At 47.3% G+C, this 17,417-nt stretch overlaps 1 protein-coding gene across 2 annotated transcripts in view; it reads left to right on the top strand.

The window, feature by feature from the left end:
• LOC135915668 (uncharacterized) overlaps positions 1 to 17,417 on the top strand; it is a 381,759-nt gene that overhangs the window by 250,062 nt on the left and 114,280 nt on the right. Inside the window, exon 6 of one of the 2 annotated variants that reach the window (XM_070521763.1) lies at positions 11,455 to 11,609. The exons of the other annotated variant lie outside the window; for it this stretch is intronic. Coding sequence (XP_070377864.1) covers positions 11,455 to 11,472 — 18 coding nt within the window. The 3' untranslated portion in view covers positions 11,473 to 11,609. Of the gene's footprint in view, positions 1 to 11,454; positions 11,610 to 17,417 lie in introns of those variants that run through there. 2 annotated transcript variants of the gene reach the window in all.

The following is a 17,417-nucleotide window of genomic DNA, read 5'->3' as shown; positions in this document are numbered from 1 at the left end:
CCGTTTGCCAGTCTTTAGGAATGAGGCGCCTGTGGAAAGTTGCTGTAAAAAGAACAAATTAAAGTACAAAGCAGCTTTAGCGGCGAGATGCTTCTTGAAGAAAAGGTGACGTTAAATAATTGAAAAATTATAGGCCCGTTAGCTTACTCGCAGTTTTATATAAATATTTGCCAAAATAACATCCAATAGAACAAGGGCAACACGGGACTTAAGTCAACCAAGGGAACCGGCTGGCTTCAGAAAGGCATACTCTACAATTCATCCATGTAATTAATCAGGTTATCGAGGAATCCGCAGAGAATAATAAGCCTCTCTATATCGCTCTCATAGATTACGAAAAGGTATTTGATTCAGTAGAGATACCAAGAGTCATAGCAGCATTACGTATTCAAGGAGTACAGAACGCCTACCTAAATGCCTTGGAAAATATATACTGTGTTTCTACAGCTACCTTAATTCTACACAAGATATGTAAGAAGATACCTATAAAAAAAGGGTCAGATAGGGAGACACAATCTCTCCAGTGCTAATCACTGCGTGCTTGGAAGAAATATTCAGGCTATTAAACTGGGAATGCTTAGGAGTAAAGATCGACGGCGAATATCTCAGCAACCTTCGGTTTGCCGATGACATAGTTCTATTTAGCGACAATGCAGACAAGTTACAGCAAATGATTGAGGGCCTGAAGGGACACTAAAGGTTACTATAAAGTGATAAAGCAATGCTCTAGAACATCGAAGGCGTCAATATAATCACGAACAGAGCGTTAGTAACCAAGAAATTGAGGTAAATGCATGACACGATGTGAGATCCCCCAGCGACATTCCGGTACTAGCCCGATGACGAAGGCACTACTCATCATAATTTATGTCTCTAGTACTCAACTACTCGTATTAAAAAGATCATTTCATTAGGTTATAAGAGGGAAGAACATGCTACTTGTCTACTTCGATTCTAAGAAAAAATAACATTTTGACGTTAACCTTCAATAGTATTGGTGGTCGAAAGGTTTTGTTTTCGCTAGACTCTGCGCTGCGCGCGCTTTGGTGTTTCAGTTGTTTCGTTATCGCGTCGTGCAGCGCTGGTTCTGCTGGCTCGCGAAGCTTGCATTTGGAACAAACAGCGAGAATGCCACGTCCATGTGATGTCGTGAGATGCGCGAATGGTCCGCGTAACTTGGCCAAGGGGAGTTGCAGCGGCGAATCCAACGTTACTTATCACTGTGTGCCAACGAGTGAACCTCTCTCATCAAAGTGGTGAAGTGCCGTACCTCTGCTGCAGCAGGTTGGCGAAGAGCTGAAAAATCGCGTTGCGTGCGCGCTGCACTTTCGTCCAGAGGATTACGAGTTCAACGCCAACTTACTCAATCGTGTGGAGTGCCTTTGAAAGCAATGCTTTCCCGTAGCGCTGTTCCGTGGGTCTTGTCTGCATTCTCCGAAGCGCTAGAATAACTGCAGGTCGAAGACAGGGCGGCGAGTGCGGCATTTGGTTTTGACGAAGCAAAACTTACAAATGTGCGAATATGTACAGCCATGACATACAGTTGCCGCCATAGTAGTGCGCAACGATGCCGGCAGCGCAAGCCCTCAGCAGAAGGTCACGTTCATCAGTGCTTAATTCGCTGAAGTCGAGCCCAGCATCGCGAGCTAATGTGTCGTTGTTCGGGTCGTTCATTGCAACGAGCGTCAAAGTTGGCGTCATAAAATAAACAACCAGCTTATAGTCGCACGCTTTCCATTCCGCTAGCCACCATAGTTCCGTTTTGACGCTGCTGTCGGCTCAGTCTTGGCTCTGTTTTGGCCGCGCGTTTGCGTTTTGCGAAGAAAAGCCGTAGCGCCGTCTGCGAGCACCGTTCTACTCACCAACGGCGCAACGTCACCATGAGACTATCACGTTGCCACTCCTTGATCGAAGGGCGGACGATTTGAACTGCGCTAGAGGTACGCGGACGCCTCCGAACGCAATTTCTATTCAAATAAGTCTCTTCTTCGCATGAAACAAGCGTTTAGACGTTTCTGGGATGGTATTTCAACAGTCCACGTTGACTTAAATTTAACCTTTAGTGTCCCTTTAACAGAGATGGTGTAAGAGTGGGATTGATGATTAATATGCAGAAGACAATGATAATGATAAATAGCCGAGCAACGGAACAAGAGTTCAGGATCGCCAATCGGCCTCTAGAGTCTGGGAGGAGCACGTTTACCTAGGTCAATTAATCACAGGGAACCTTGATCATGAGAAGGAAATCCACAGAATAAAAATAGGATCGATCGCATACGGCCGACATTGCCAGCTCCTGACTGGAAGCTTACCATTATCATTGAAAAGGAATGTGGACAATCCGCACATTTTACCCATGCTTACATATGAAGCAGGTACTTGGAGACTGAAAAAGAAGTTTGAGAACAAGTTTAGGACCGTGCAAAGAGCGATGGAACGAACATTGCTAAGGAAAACGTTAAGAAACAGAAAGAGGGTGGTTGGGATGCTCAGGTTCAGTTTAGATGACCGTTCTGCGGTTAGATAACCATTTGACCATTGGGGTTACATCGAGGACGAGGACGAGGACCATCGAGGACGACAGAAGACTAGGTGGAGCGATAAAATTAGTAAATTCCCGGGCGTTAGTTGGAATCGATTGCCGCAGGACATGGGTAGTTGGAGATCGCAGGGAGAGGCCTTCGTCCTGTAGTCGACATAAAACAGGTTGCTGCTGATGTTTATGATGATTGATCGGTGACGTATAATTAGTAGGTGGTATCCATTAAGGCGGGTTGCGCTTCTGTGTGAGAACTGCAGAAAATGCGATATTGATCCTGTCAGCGCATTCTCTGTCGAAGACTGGTTGATCCGATGCATTAGCCAAAGCGGTTGAGGATGTTGGTGCAACGTTGATGATGCGCCAAGATGTCTTGGCGTTATCGCATAACATGCACCCCAGGTCGCTATTAAAGATTCTTTTGCGTCGGTGATCGTACTCAAGTATTCTTTTTTGGCGGAGTAGTATTTTTCCTACGGCTCGAGGTTTCCCTTTAGCGTAGGAGCGCAATAAAACCACTTCTCATTATTGCCGAGTTTTTTTTAGTCTCTTCGACAACCAAGGAATAGAACGATTTTCAGGTAATGTTATTGTGGGGATAAATCTTTGTGGAAGGTCCTGTATTTTATTCTTAAATATCAAGCAGTTGTCGCTAACCAATCTCTGGTTAAAACTGCCTTCGAAAATTGGGAGCAAAGTTGCTCAGTTTGTGATTAATGGCGTCGTCATTACCTCTGTCACGCAAAGTGATTGTTTTTGTCGTATTTCATGGCGGTTGGCGTGGAAGGGAAAATCTGCTTGAATATGTTTGCGGTCGCTAATGGGCTCCAATTACGTAAAGGATGATAAACTGTCGCAATGCGTATTCAGTATTAAGTCTAAAATGTTGCTGGAGTCGTCTACGATGCGTGTTGGGCTGGTTACTAGTTCATTAAGGTTATATATCACAGAAACGTCGAGAAAATCTCTTCATCCTAAGCTTATTCGTTGTGAGTGAGAATTATGCCAGTCTATTCCCTGCGTAGTTGAAATCACTGAATAGAACAATATCTGCATTCGGAAATGATGTGGTAAGTAGGTATAGCATGTTGGCAAGCCCATGGGAAAAATTCAGGGGGAGTTTGAGAAGGGCTATGGCATAAGCTGATTAGAAAGGAGTGTGGTGAATTAATGCACAGAAGCCACATTAGCTCCAAGTAGTATGTGATGCTTATTGGTGCACATGATAATCCTGGACCAGCAGCCATCAAGACGCCGCCCCCTCATTAACATATGTGATCTGTTCAATAAACTGAAAAATTTGGCAAATCGGCAACAATTTCAGCTTCAGCGATATCGTTGGTAGACCCATTTGGGTTTGTGTCAGCATATTGTTTCTTGATGACAACGGGACTATGCTAGGCAGAAGTTCTCGTTTGGTCATTAAATTGCGAATATTAGTAAATGTTACATGAAAACGAAAGAGGGCTGCTTGCTGACGCAAAAGGACGGGTATTGGCTAATCAAGAGAAAGACGATTGCTGTGGTATTTCTCTAACTGCCTGCGATGAGTCATCGTACACGAAGCGTTTTTTGCCGATGTGTAGTGTCCTGAAGCGAAGTGAAAGCTTAACACGTTTGTATTTGGCGAATGATACAAGGTGACTGCACGCGGATTGGACTACACAAGGAAAGTCTTCACGGACGCTATCAGATGAATTTGTTAGTTTCGGGGCATGAGAAAATGTAGTGCGTTTAGTTTTGTGGAACCTGAATCTAGCTATTCTTTGGCGGCGACATGTCTTTTACAATGGTGTCCGAGACAATGTGCGCGTTCGACTTCTTTAGGGTCAATAGTTATGTTATGGTGATCCTGCCAGTGACGATGGTTATATCTTCCGCTTAGGTACATGTTACAGTCATATAAGTGCTTTCAAGGCCACAAAATAATAGATTATTACGTCGCGATCGATTTTCGACGTCATCTAAGCATATTACAAATGCAGAGACTAAGCAGGCTGTCTGAGTGGCGTTTGTGTGGATGTAATCAAGGGCTGATCTAAGCTATATAAGGGTTTTGTAGTGATTCTCGAGTTCGTTCCTTCTCTCGTTCAGATTGGAAATGGTTTTCTCCGTTATTAGAAGGTGGCTTTTAGTTCGCCAACCTCTGTGATGAGCCGAGTATTAGCTGGCGAAAACTTTCTTCAGTTTGGAAAGAACGGTGTTAGAATGGGGACCGGCATTAGATTCAATGTCACTGGATAACAACAGTAGAAGAGTGCAGTTGGAGTGAACACAATCAGTAGCAATAGCACTCAGACACTGTGGGCTTGGTAACTGCACGAAGAAGTAATGAATAGTTGTCTTCGAAGAGAGGCTATGCTGCTTACCAACCTGAACTGTCAGAAAGAGGGGATTCGCGTTATTTTCTGTGGCACAGCCACCATGTCCACGACGTATCGCTGACGGTTTCTGTGGTTTTATACATGATGAACGTGGTGATGTCGACCTATTGGGTGATCCATGTAGCGGCAAGGGTTTGATAGATGCGTGGGGGCATGTCACGGGCAGCGGTGACGCTGGTGTGGACGTAAGCAGCCCCAACTTCATCGCAGCTGGGATGAATCGAAGGGAGTGATGATGGACCCGACGGCGCTGTCGTCAGACTGGGCAGGAATGCAACGACGATTGTGACAAGCACCTCTATTATCGGGAAGAGTGGATTAGTGCTCTTTTCCGTGGCGCAGCCACCACGCCCACCTTTCTAATGCAACCGCCCTAACGGAGCCCTGCTCAAACAATTCGGAGTTTGAGGATAGAGTTGACTGCCCACAAACGCCACGCATCAGCAAAGAGGACGCAGTACGTGTAGACCGCAGAATGTCTAGAGCGCATCAATTAAAACACCGACACAGATGGTATGACACAACATCGAAACCTACTATATGGTTAGTATTGTGGATAGCCTACTGCATACAATGAAGGTAGGCATACCACGTCATATCATATTAGGACGTGAAACGAAGGACTGAGTGAGGCAACCTAACCAAAAGAATACTAAAAGTGTAGTGGCATTGTCCCCGTTCGCGTTAAACCCCCCTGTCGCTACCAAACGACGAGGTGCTCTAAAACGTAATTTGTTGTTCGTTAAATCAGTTATTTGTAGACCCAGCGTATTCCTAGCATATATTCTACAGCTGATTGAAATTTCACTGGGGCAATCATTAGCTCTTAATCGATGTTTGCATGTAAATTGACAGGACACTTTCAAGGCGGACAAGATGAAGACAACATTTCTTAGTGTAGCGAGCTATCGCGTAGTGGTCACCCGCCGTGGTTGCTCAGTGGCAATGGTGTTGGGCTGCTGAGCACGAGGTCGCGGGATCGAATCCCGGCCACGGCGGCCGCATTTCGATGGGGGCGAAACGCGAAAACACCCGTGTGCTTAGATTTAGGCACACGTTAAAGATCCCCAGGTGGTCGAAATTTCTGGAGTCCTCCACTACGGCATGCCTCATAATCAAAAAGTGGTTTTGGCACGTTAAACCCCATAATTTATTTTTTTTTATCGCGTAGTGGCGGTATAGGGGATAGTATAAAGACTAAGCCAAAAAAGTGAGTAGAGAAAGCCATATGGAACCGATCATTGATGGAGCAAGCAGCCTTATTCTAGAAATTCTTCAGTTCTACCGACGGCCCAGATGAATTTTTTTTACAGGCGCATTTAGGAGCAGCAACACTGGATGCCTGGGATGCTGTGACATGATAAAAGTGTTTGAAGAGAAGAATTGCTTAAAGCAGGCAGCACCAATTTTGGTGAGTTTCTGAACATGCAAAGAGGCAGCAATGTTGGTTTGAAGTTTTCGTGCAAGTTTAGGATGTTTAAAAAGCTCGACACGTCTAACTGCGCGAGCAGAACAAAAGAGCAGATCGTAGTTTTCAGTTTATGATGGCCTGCTCATTTAGCGCTAGAAAACGCTACTATTTGACAAGTCTTCTTCTACGATATACATAAGTTGTCTCGAACGTACGCCTGCGTGGTGGATAAATGGCTGCCCACACGACAGCGAATGCTGATGTCAACGGCGAATGCACATGGAGAGATGCAACGATTTCAGAAGTCCGCAGCAGTGTTTGCCAATTTTCAGTGAAATCTTGGCACGCAGACAATTAGGAGTGTTTGTCTTTATGTGAATGCTGTTAGCAATGCCACCAGAATAAATTACTATGTTTTCCCCCTATTCTATTTCAGACCTTTAGAGAACACGGTGATGGGTATTTGAAAGACGATATCGATTATACGGACTTGTTAGGTTGTTACTCGAGGAATCGCAGTCATACTTCGCCGGAAACCAGATCAGATGGAAGTTTATTGCTGAACGGGCAGCCTAGTGAGGCGGGTACTGGGAGCGGATGGTGCGATCTATGAAAATGGCATTGCGAAAGGCGTTAGGTCGGAGCAGCTTGAGTTTCGAACAATTGACCACCGTTATTTATGAGATGAAAGTGGTGATAAACTCACGCCCTTTGACTTTCATTTATGACGATGCTCAAGAGCCCGCACCACTTTCACTGGCGTACCTTTTTGTCGGAAGAAAGTTGAAGACCCTTCCCCCACACCTCCTGCCGGACGAAATTCCTGGCGGTGCAATGCATCTCTCACGACGCTGGAAGCACCGGACTGCCACGGTCGATGGTTTCTGGAGACGGTGGAGGAAAGAATACTTATTGGAGCTCCGATCGACACATATGTGCCGACCAACCACATCGAGCATTGGTGCTCCTGAGGGAAGACCGCTTGAAACGCCACATGTGCAAGACCAACAGAATTAGGGAAACATTTAGGGATAGAGACGGCAGGGTGTGGTCCAGCAAATTGTTATTAAGTGAGGGAACAGAGGTGAACCGACCGATACAGCTGCTGTATCCCTTAGAGATTGGGGAGGAATGAGCTCGATAATAGTTTGCTCAAACGGGGGAGATTGTTGTATATCCCCCATTCTAGAGCCAAAGGATCCCCGCACTGGGGGCCGCCGACGATGTGGTGAGGAGGACTGCCCCACCTAAAACGGCACTGTTAAGGTCACTCTGGCAGTAGCGCTGGACACTTGACACCCCTCAAACTGCGTGCAAATTATTGGCGGGTGGTTTCTACGAATAGCAAACATTGGTGCGATGGCGTCTTTCAAGTTTGGAGTGGGTTGCTTGCACGTGCGGGGTGCAAGAAAGCCTATTTGGCAAAGTGTATTGTGACTTTCCCTTTATCTCTAGTGTCTACCCTTTCCCGTACCTTGTAGTCAAAAATAAACCGAGTCTTCTTGATGCACTCTAAGAGAACGGACGTCTGTCGTTTTTCCATCAGGTAAAAGTTCTTCGTCTTTTATTCGACCACAGAAGGCACCGTATGTTCTCGCTAAACTCTTGAAGTCAAATTTTCTTTTTTTTTTTAGGCAAATGGGACGGCGAAGATTCTGGGACGGCCGAGGCTAGAAGGTGCACAACGGTCTAGTGGTGCACGGCATCTTTGCATTGAGAGGCGAGTGGAAGCAGTCGGCGTACTTTGTCCCCATCGCAGATCTCTCTCAAGAAAGGGTCTGCTGAGCGATACCATGCACAGCAGACGCCGGAGTAGGCCTCCCTAAATTTCCCACGCACTGGTGTCTGATGCGCAGTGGCAGACGTACGGCCCACTTTCTTTCCCCTGCTAGGCTCCCTATTGGCGGCGAGGGGTTACGGAGTCGCCATCTGTCGGAAGCGCCTCCCTTGCGTAGTACGAGGGATCGCGCGGCGCGCTCCTCATAGGTTTCGCATACGGCGCTCAATAAGAACACCACGCGGCAGCCCTCCTGGACATTTATGTGGGTACTCTCAAAACGAGGGAAGTTTTTGACTGTAGCTATAATAATCTTGGGCAAACTGAAAGCATATAATCGCTTACAGATGCTATCTCTTTACCGAATACGTATACAGTGAACGCCACTGCGAGCGGTCACCACGATGGAGTCTGCCGAACCGGCTTCTTGCGTGACAGGTTGGCAAACGCTGAGAGTGAACTATGTGAAATACGTTCTTATAGTGGGCTGTCTGTATAACCAAATGAGGCATAACAGAATGGAGCCTCAATCAAGCTAATTTCGCACGGTTTCGCAGCGACCGACTGCACGTCTGCATGCATGTCCGCGCATGTTTTGCTTTCGCTGTGAGCGCGTTTTCGCACCATGCCGTGAGCTTTAGGCCGCAGCATATGAGCATTTGACAGTACACTAGCAGCCATTGTTGCGTCGACGCTATCAGAACTGTTGAAAAATAATTCCGTTATAGAGACTTCGACGCCTAGCTACGGCTACTGTGATGTGCCGTCGCGACGATTCAATCTTTTTTTTTGTCTTTTAGGTTCTTGGACATTTGAATATTATTTCTCAAGTTGCGTCGCACTGTATGTTTATCGGTCTTCTCAGCGTGCGATTTCCCTCTGCTTGTTTTTCGTAATCCATCTGCATTAATTCATAACACAAACATGACCATATGCCGTGCCTTTCTTTAATGTGCGTCTTACCGCTCTCTTTCCGTTCCAGTTAACTTGCCAGCATCTATATTATCAACAAGTTCATAGTTCAAACCGTCATGACATTAGCCGGGCAGCGGTCGCGGGCGAGGGTCTCAGTGCGCGTTTTGTGCTACTCACCGAACATCGCGCAGTCCCGGCGCCGTAGCAGAAATGTTCCTCGCGTCTGTGCTTGCTGCGTACATGAGTTTTAGCCGATGGCTGTCTGTCGGTTATAAGTTTCGCCAGCCTAGCTTCACGCAGCTCCTTGCGCTGCGGCTACGTGTGAATAAGGCTGACACCGGGCTCCGTTGCGTACGTCCGGCACTGCGGCACCGAGCAGTAGTCTAATGCTGCACGCCTCCAAAGGCAGCCACTACCTATTATAGTACTTTCATATGTTGTCAAGCAGACACCCAAAGCGATAAAGCCTCGCCACTTAATCGGAACCGCGGCGCAAGTCGGACTATAAACTTTCGTTTTCAGCTCGCTTCAGAAGCAGCCGACGCGGCCGCTGTGTCCACGGGATCCCTCATGCCACGTCACGCCGACGGTGGCGCTAAATTTTCCAGTGGTGGAGCTCGCCCCCAATTGCGCGCGGATTGTGCCGCACAATCGTCGGTTCCGCTTGTGTCCGGTCGCGATATACGCAGTTGGCGGTAGAGTCACTGGGAAAAAATTTTTTCCAGTGACTCTAAGTTGGCGGCGAAGCGCAGCGCCACCGCTCTCCCCCCCCCCCCCTCCCCCCCCCCCTCCGGCTTTTCGCAGGGCGGAACTGCGCGTTGGCTCTCCGCTTTCCTCTCTCCTGCGCTCAAGGTAGAGCCACTGTTGTCGGCTTCCCTAGCGTCGTTTCATTCGAACTGCGACGGTGTTGTCGGCCTCGGAGTCTACACGGAGCGATGGCGACAGCGACGGCAAAAGTACGCCTAGATTATCCATATAATTGCTATCTCAAGCAAAAGGGCGAAGGTCACTGCTGCCTTGTCCATTTTACGGGTGTTCTGTCTCCGCCGTGTACCAAACGGAAGCATGCTGAGGGCGATGTGACAAGTTGTGGTGAATCCCTAACATGCAATAAACTTTGCATTCGGCGACAGGGTGTTGCCGCGGCGCTTTTATTTGCGTCATGGTTCTTTGTAGTAGCGTTGTAGGGCTGTGAGTCAGGCGCCTCATAGATGTGGAGCGCTGCCTATGGGGAACAGGGGGCTGAGGTGGTCGTCACGGTGTTGTCCTTCAAGCGTCACGGTGAGATAAATCAGTCAGCTAGCGTTGTACAGGGTGCGTAGCAGGAGACGAGTACTGCGAGCCCCTGGAACTACGATCTATCATACAAGTACAGGCAGGCAGAGGGATCCCTTCGCGCGTGGTAATGGCCTTCCGCAGGTTGTCGTAGATGCCAGCGCGCAGTGCAATATTGTATCACCAAGAGCAGGCCACCTGGAAGGTCAGGTGTTGCGTGAAGACAGTGCAGATGCTGATTGCCTACGTTGCTGAGGTAAATGTGACTATCTCCTGAAAGGACTACATGACATGGTTGGTCCTATAAAAGTTCTGCAGGCACGCAACCGCAAGATCGACGAATGCAATGCTTCGAAAGGTAAACGGCTTGCTGCCTTTTACCGAGAGAACGCCTATGCTGGTGACGTCGAGTTGGACGGAGTATGTATTTAATGACTGCGGAAGCTGTGGCTCTGTTTAAGACTATAAATCGTTTAAAGAATGTGGAAACTATCTTTGGTGAGTTTGTGAACTCGCAAAGTGACAGGTATTTACCTATAAAGTTTTTGATTCAGGTTTAATATGTTTAGAAAGGTTCCACACGTCTAACTGCGTGAACAGAACAAAACAGCAGATTCTATATTTCAGTTTATGTCTGCTTGCTGATTTTGAGCAAGAAAACGCTGCTATTTGACAAGTTGTTATGTGCGATATATACAAGTTGTCTGGAACGTAGGCGTGCATTGTGGATAAGTAGCTAGCAAGACGACAGCAAATACTGATAACGCCTGCGACTGTAGATGGACAGTTACAACGTTTTCAGTAATCCCCAGCGGTGTTTGTCATTCTTCAGTAAAATCTTGGCGCGAATAAAATTCGGAGTGTTTCTTATCTCTATGTTAATGCTGTTAGCAATGCCAGCGCAATAACTGTTCCGCCTATTCGTCTCCGAACCTGATAATGCTCCTTCGGATGCAATGAGTATGTGTCAGGAAAGTGCTTGCTCAACAACTAGATTTTATGGTTTGAAGTAAATCGTAGTTAACGATTATTATTTGAAAAAGTGCTTCAGGGCGAGACCGCATAGTCAGTGACACTCTCGAAAGTGGAAGTCTAGATTTGAGACAGTACATTATTAAATTTCGGTACCTTGATCTCTCCTCCGACTCGGAAGTTCCGGGAGCTCTCCTGACAAGGGTCGACGTGCTCCAAACGAAGCTGTCTGGTGCGGTGGGCGTTGGCGCGTCTATCGCAACCATGGTCACATCCAGCGTTGTCAACCAGGACAATGCCTTCTACCATTGGGGCCTAGGGTTCAGCTACCCGCCGCCAGGAGGCTTCATCCACGTTGTCGAGGCCGGGCGGCACCCGGCGAGCGGCCGCCTGGTCGCGACAACTAGTTGGCAGACAGAAGAAGAGGTGCTTGGCAACGGCACCATTAGGGTGAGAAATGCTTGTGTTATACACGATACACACATAAGGATGCATTTCATTTTATTCCATCTTCTTTCCGTGAAGACCCCCCGAGGGCGTATTACATATGGGGTGCAATCAGGTAAAAAAAAAAAAAAAGCATTAATAATGCCACATGTGTTTATATACGAAATACGTTATTGAAATTTTCAACGAATTATAATGCACAGATAATCTCTATGACATGTTGGGCATGGCCGCTCTAATCTTTAGCTGCACGTGGGAACAAGGAAGCTGAAAACGTTACAATTCGAGCACGCGGACGAAAAACTTGACAGTTGTACTTGGGGCGGTCTGAAGTGTCTGATGCTCGCATGGTGTAAGGTGCATGATTGAGTGATAAGCAATAGAACTTGTGACAAACTAATAGGGTGGCTATGTGACGGCAAACTGAGAGAGGCGTTAAGGCAGATTTAGTTTTCAGAGCTGAAACACTGACGTCATACGAATAAGAAGAATGTATGAAGCTTGTAGCACGATTTTTGTCTGCTTCTAGGTCGTTTATGAGACTAACACGATGCTGGTTCTATATGGCTAGTGCATTTTCTAGTTTAGGTTGAATGAGTGCCTTGTAAGCAAGCAAGTGTAAGGGATTTGGGGCGAGGCGAAGATGAGTTTACGAAATGGCAGTGTATTGCTAGCTGATGATATCGCGTTGTTTATGTGTTAATTCTGCGTTATGTCATTTAATACTTTTATGCCTAACAATTTGAAAGACGATACGGATTGTACGATCCCGTTTGCGATATTGTATAAAAAGGCATGAAACTTGTGTCGACGGGTAATGGAAGAAGCTTGAACTTGCTAGGGTTAAGCATCTTGAGTCAGTCTTGTCACCATTGTTGGATGTGGCTAATATCCGGTTGGAGGGCTTCTTTATCCGCAGCGTTTATTACTCGGCAGTATATAACGCAGTCGTCAGCAAACATTCTGATTTGGCAAGATGCGTGCAATGGGAGATCGTTAATAAATATAATTTGTGGGACGCCTGATGTTAAGGAACAGGGTAGGCAAATTTTCCGAAAAAAATCGATTTTTTGTTTTTGTGTAATTTAAAATCTCTATTCTTTCCTTAACATGGCCCAGTGTTTCATTTGCGCGTACGCGAAATATTTACCTCAAAATCAACATTTTTCGAAACCTAGGCAGTATCCAGCCACGCCCCCTTAGACACATGCTCGGGACCTTGCCTCTCCTAAACCGAAAAAAAATTTTGTTTTCACCGCCTATTTTTTGTCACGTTTTGGCGGAATGGCTGTCACTCATCTGGCAACAGTGAAAACCTAGCTAGCAAGTTTCACTTAGCCAAACGAATGCTAAGACGCAGCAGGATTACTCGCAATGCGCGGCGTTTTGCTCTTGCTTTGACGTGTTTTTGCGGACAATCGAATTTATTTATACTTTGGTGCTGGTTATTTAGCGGTAATGCAATGACAAAGCCAAAGACGTGCTTTAAAAAAACGTCTCTTCCACGGAAACCGGCATAAGTCGACCTCCAATGACGCCAATTCTCCGCAACACAATCGAGGAGTGGGCGCCGCAGCCACCACGTCAGCGTCTGCACCGAAGCTTTCGCGCTCGGCGGAACGCTCAAAGGAGAACGCCGGTGTTTCAGCAGCTCTCAAAGCGTGAGCTTCTGCAGAAATGTCACCATGGAAAAAGTCGGAACGCGAATGAGGCGTTCAACAAGGTTGTATGGGAGCACGCTCCGAAGAATGTCTTTCTTGGCCTCAAGAGGCTGAAAATGGCGACAATGGATGCTGTGCTAACTTTTAAGGACCGCAGTATTGCTCGAGCCGACATTTTGAGGTCATTCCGAGTTTCTCCAGGACGGTTTACAGTCCAGTGGTTGCGCGAAGTTGACCGGCGGCGACTGTACTTTGCAGAGAGGGCTACACGACTGGTAACTAAGGAGGTCCGGAAAACAATGCAGCTAGCACAGAAAAGTGTTGACGATGGAGGGGACTACCAGGCTGGTGGCTATTGAAAAAATGTGCCAGAATTTGTTTCTATAGTTCTATATTGCAATAAAGCTCTTTCTTCCACTTCAAAGCCAATTATCTGAAAACACCAAATTTTGCTGCATTTGACCCCTTTTTTCAGACACTACAACCGCTAGGGCGATAACATTTTACAGGTATTGAGCAAACATTACAGAAAGTCTACTGAACCAGGATTATAAATATTCTTGAAGGGAATTTTCGTTTACAGGCTGTTTACTGCAGATTTTGGCTCTAAAATTTGGTGGGCCCAGTAAAAGAAATGAAAAAAAATCTAATCTTCAAAAAGAAATAACCCTGGTTCAATTTCACTACCTAACATTGCTGATTACAATGCCACCAAGAATAATGTTCTAACCCCAGCAGATCACGAGAAAAAGGGTCAGGAACATAGCCTAAAATGCATGGCTAGAATAGGACCTACCCTGTCCCCTTAAGTGCCACTACGGTGGAGCAATTGCCAGCAACAACTGCAAGGCTAATCCCACCAGTAGCCTACAACCACTCAACTCAACTCACCCGACCGACACCTTTAAAAGGGATGTCGGCTTCATTCACCAGCAGTGGACACGGCCGCACCACCGCGACTATGTCACCTGAAGTTCCGCTTCTGTTGCTGGTGTTCTACGGATGCATTTGCCTCGGATCGCTCAGGGATGCTTATTTTCCCCCTTATGGACAACGTCTGATTACTTTAATAAGATATTAAGAAATTTATCATGTATCGTATATTTGAATAATCCATCTAATTCCCGACCAGTCCCCGTAGTGGGTAGGAGCCACGTGCTGGAACGACAGAGGTCGAAGTTGCGCGTTTGCACGCGCAGTTTTCGACACGCGCGGCGCCGAACGCGCCCACAAAAACGCGCCCACAGCGACGTAAAATCAGCCAGGTGTGGACCACTGCGACCAGCTGCTGCTGCTGCTCCCGTGCCGCAGGAACACGTCAAAGCCGGCACGCGGGAGCATGGAGACCATCACCTCCGTCGTCAAGGCCAGTCTTCCGGGGCCTAGACGAGCTGTCGACAACCGCCTCCACCCCCCCCCCCCCCGCCCGGCAAAACCACGCAAGAACCTCGGCCCCGTGCAGCCCCGCCCGCGGCAAAACCATCAGCGCAGGACCCGTAACAACATGGCGCATGCCGGTAAGCCCGAATATGCAAGCGCTTTATTGCAATTGCAAGTAAAAGGGTAATAGAGACGTTTTCATCCGCCCTTCCCCTGAGCTAGAACTCTTACAGTTGCCGTGGCGAATGGTCGACCATTGTTTGTTGGGTTAAGAGGTCTCTGGAGATGTGACAGATGCACATTAGACTTTGTTGAAGAAAAGTGCGAAGCGAAGTGGTCTCACCTTCACGGTCTGCTCCATTGGCTCTCCTGCGGGGACATGTCAGTGTTGGGCCTTCTGCTGCCCTCATGACCTTTGTGTGCACGGCAAGCTATCACCAGCGTTCCTGCCGTGCAATTGCGCGCAAATAACAGGCACGAGCCGGAGGGAGAGGAAGTATCAGGCAAAAAACGAATCCTTTGATTAGGAACTCGCAAATGGCAATGCTTCTCATCTAGTCCTATTTCCTGCATCCTCAATAGCTATGCTGCCTATGACCATCAAGCCGCTGTTCGGAAGTGCATGGTAGCTGCCAAGGCGCTGGGTTGGCAATACAACTGCAGGGGACATATTCTGCGACTATCGCTTCGGCGACACCGTTCGCGTGACGTAGGCCTCAACAAGCGAATCAGCTTATCCGATTATGCTCAACCAGTCAATAAGCGCGCGCCTAACGGCGATGCCATCGCAGAAGCGACACTATAGCCGAAATTGATCGTTGCAGAATACGTCCCCAGTGGTTCCGTGAGCTGCCTCACCGCAACATTTCTCGGCAGCGTATAGTTAAAACTCGGTTCAATAAGGAGCAGCACAGCGCTGTCATTTTTAAGTTCATTTAGTAAGCCATCCTTTATTTAGGACTCCTGATGTATTTAATGGCGATTACCATTTTGTGGCGCTTGGAGGAATCGTACACTCCACTGCTTCTGGAGTCTTGCTGACCACGCATTGAAAATATTGGCCTTTTGATAGGCGCCCATCATTACTGGGAAATCATCGCGGGATCCACTAAGCGTACGTCTCAGCTCCAAATTGATGGCAGTGGAGACTGTATTCAGATGGACAGTCCAGGCCAAGGCCGGCACAATGAAGTCAACAGGAATCTGCTTCTCGGCTCCTGGCGTGATGCGTATAGAAGGGAGTTAACAAATTGACAAGGAAATATCAGCCCAGCTAAAGTCTTTCTGGGAGCTCGAGCACATCGGTATCGAGGAACATGAGCCTGTTCCTCACCAGGACGCCTTCCTTCAGCGATATAAAGAAACCATTAACTTTTAGAATGGCAGCTATAAGTTGTCGTTTTCTTGGAATTCGATGGTTAACGAGCTTAGCGACAACTACGAGTGCGCAGCAAGGCGTCTTAGAGCACATACAATGCGCCTCGTGAAAGGAGATTCGTTTATTAGGGAGTACGACGCCTCCATAAGAGATTACATAGAAAAGGGCTATGCAGAGCCAGCCAGCAAGAATTACGACACGTCGGAAGGTCCGGCGTACTATATGCCACATGACGCAATTGCTCATCACGAAAGCCAGGCGACGAAACTGAGGGTAGTATTCGATGCATCATTAAGTGCCAAAAAGTGCCTCTCACTGAACAATGTTTTGGAAAGTGGCCCTAACCTAAACCCTGAGCTCATTGATCTGCTGATCAAATTCCGCACTTACAACATTGCCATCGTTGCGGATATTGAAAAGGCCTTTCTCCAAATCTCCCTATCAGAGGGCGATTGGAACGCTGTGTAGTTCCTCTGGTACGCTATGACCCCAAAGAAAGGGGAAGAACTTCCAGCTGTGGTGACCTGTTGGACTACTCGAGTGCCGTACGGTGTCACGTCGAGCCTATTTCTCTTGTCTGCAACGTTGCAACATCATCTTGAAGGCCTGCCGGAACAGTATGCTGAGACTGCGGTATCCAGCGCAAGCATTTTTACGTAGATGACCTTGTAACTGGGGTTGACAGCCTTTACAAGGGTAAAGTCTTGTGCCAGGAATAAAAATTTATATTGTCTCCAGCAGGGATGCGGCTACACAAGTGGATATTGAACGAACGTGATCTCGTAAACTTCATGGAGAATGGCAATGTGGAACGAACGAACGCTGATGATGGATATACTGCAGCTACAAAGCTTTTGGGAGTTGGTTGAAATGCTCAGACTGACCACTTAGAATACAACCTAACTTCACTCATCGGCCTCCTCTCCGCAAGCGCCGACAACAAGAGATTTGTGCTGCAGGCCTCGGCAAGAGTTTTCGACCCTTTTGGATTTATTGCTCCCACAACATTATGTGTAAAGTTAATGTCCCAGAAGTTGTGGGAGTTCGGAATTGGTTGGGACGATATCTTTGCCTGAAACATTGCAGCCTGAGTGCGACTGCTGGTGTAAGGAGCTTTCATGCATTGGAGTATCCGTTCCAAGACAGATAGCGGCAGGCCTAAGAAGTGATGATACGGAGAAAGTGGCACACATTTTCTGTGACGCAAGCCCGAAGGCCTCTGGTGTTGTCGCATATATCGTGACCAAGTCTCCGTTCGGACTAATAAATGTAAGCTTG

The sequence above is a fragment of the Dermacentor albipictus genome, chromosome 7 (assembly GCF_038994185.2).
Source record: "Dermacentor albipictus isolate Rhodes 1998 colony chromosome 7, USDA_Dalb.pri_finalv2, whole genome shotgun sequence".
In the NCBI taxonomy this organism is placed as follows: domain Eukaryota; kingdom Metazoa; phylum Arthropoda; class Arachnida; order Ixodida; family Ixodidae; genus Dermacentor; species Dermacentor albipictus.
The sequence above is the reverse complement of the archived record's forward strand: the minus strand, read 5'-3'. Positions and strand labels throughout refer to the sequence as shown.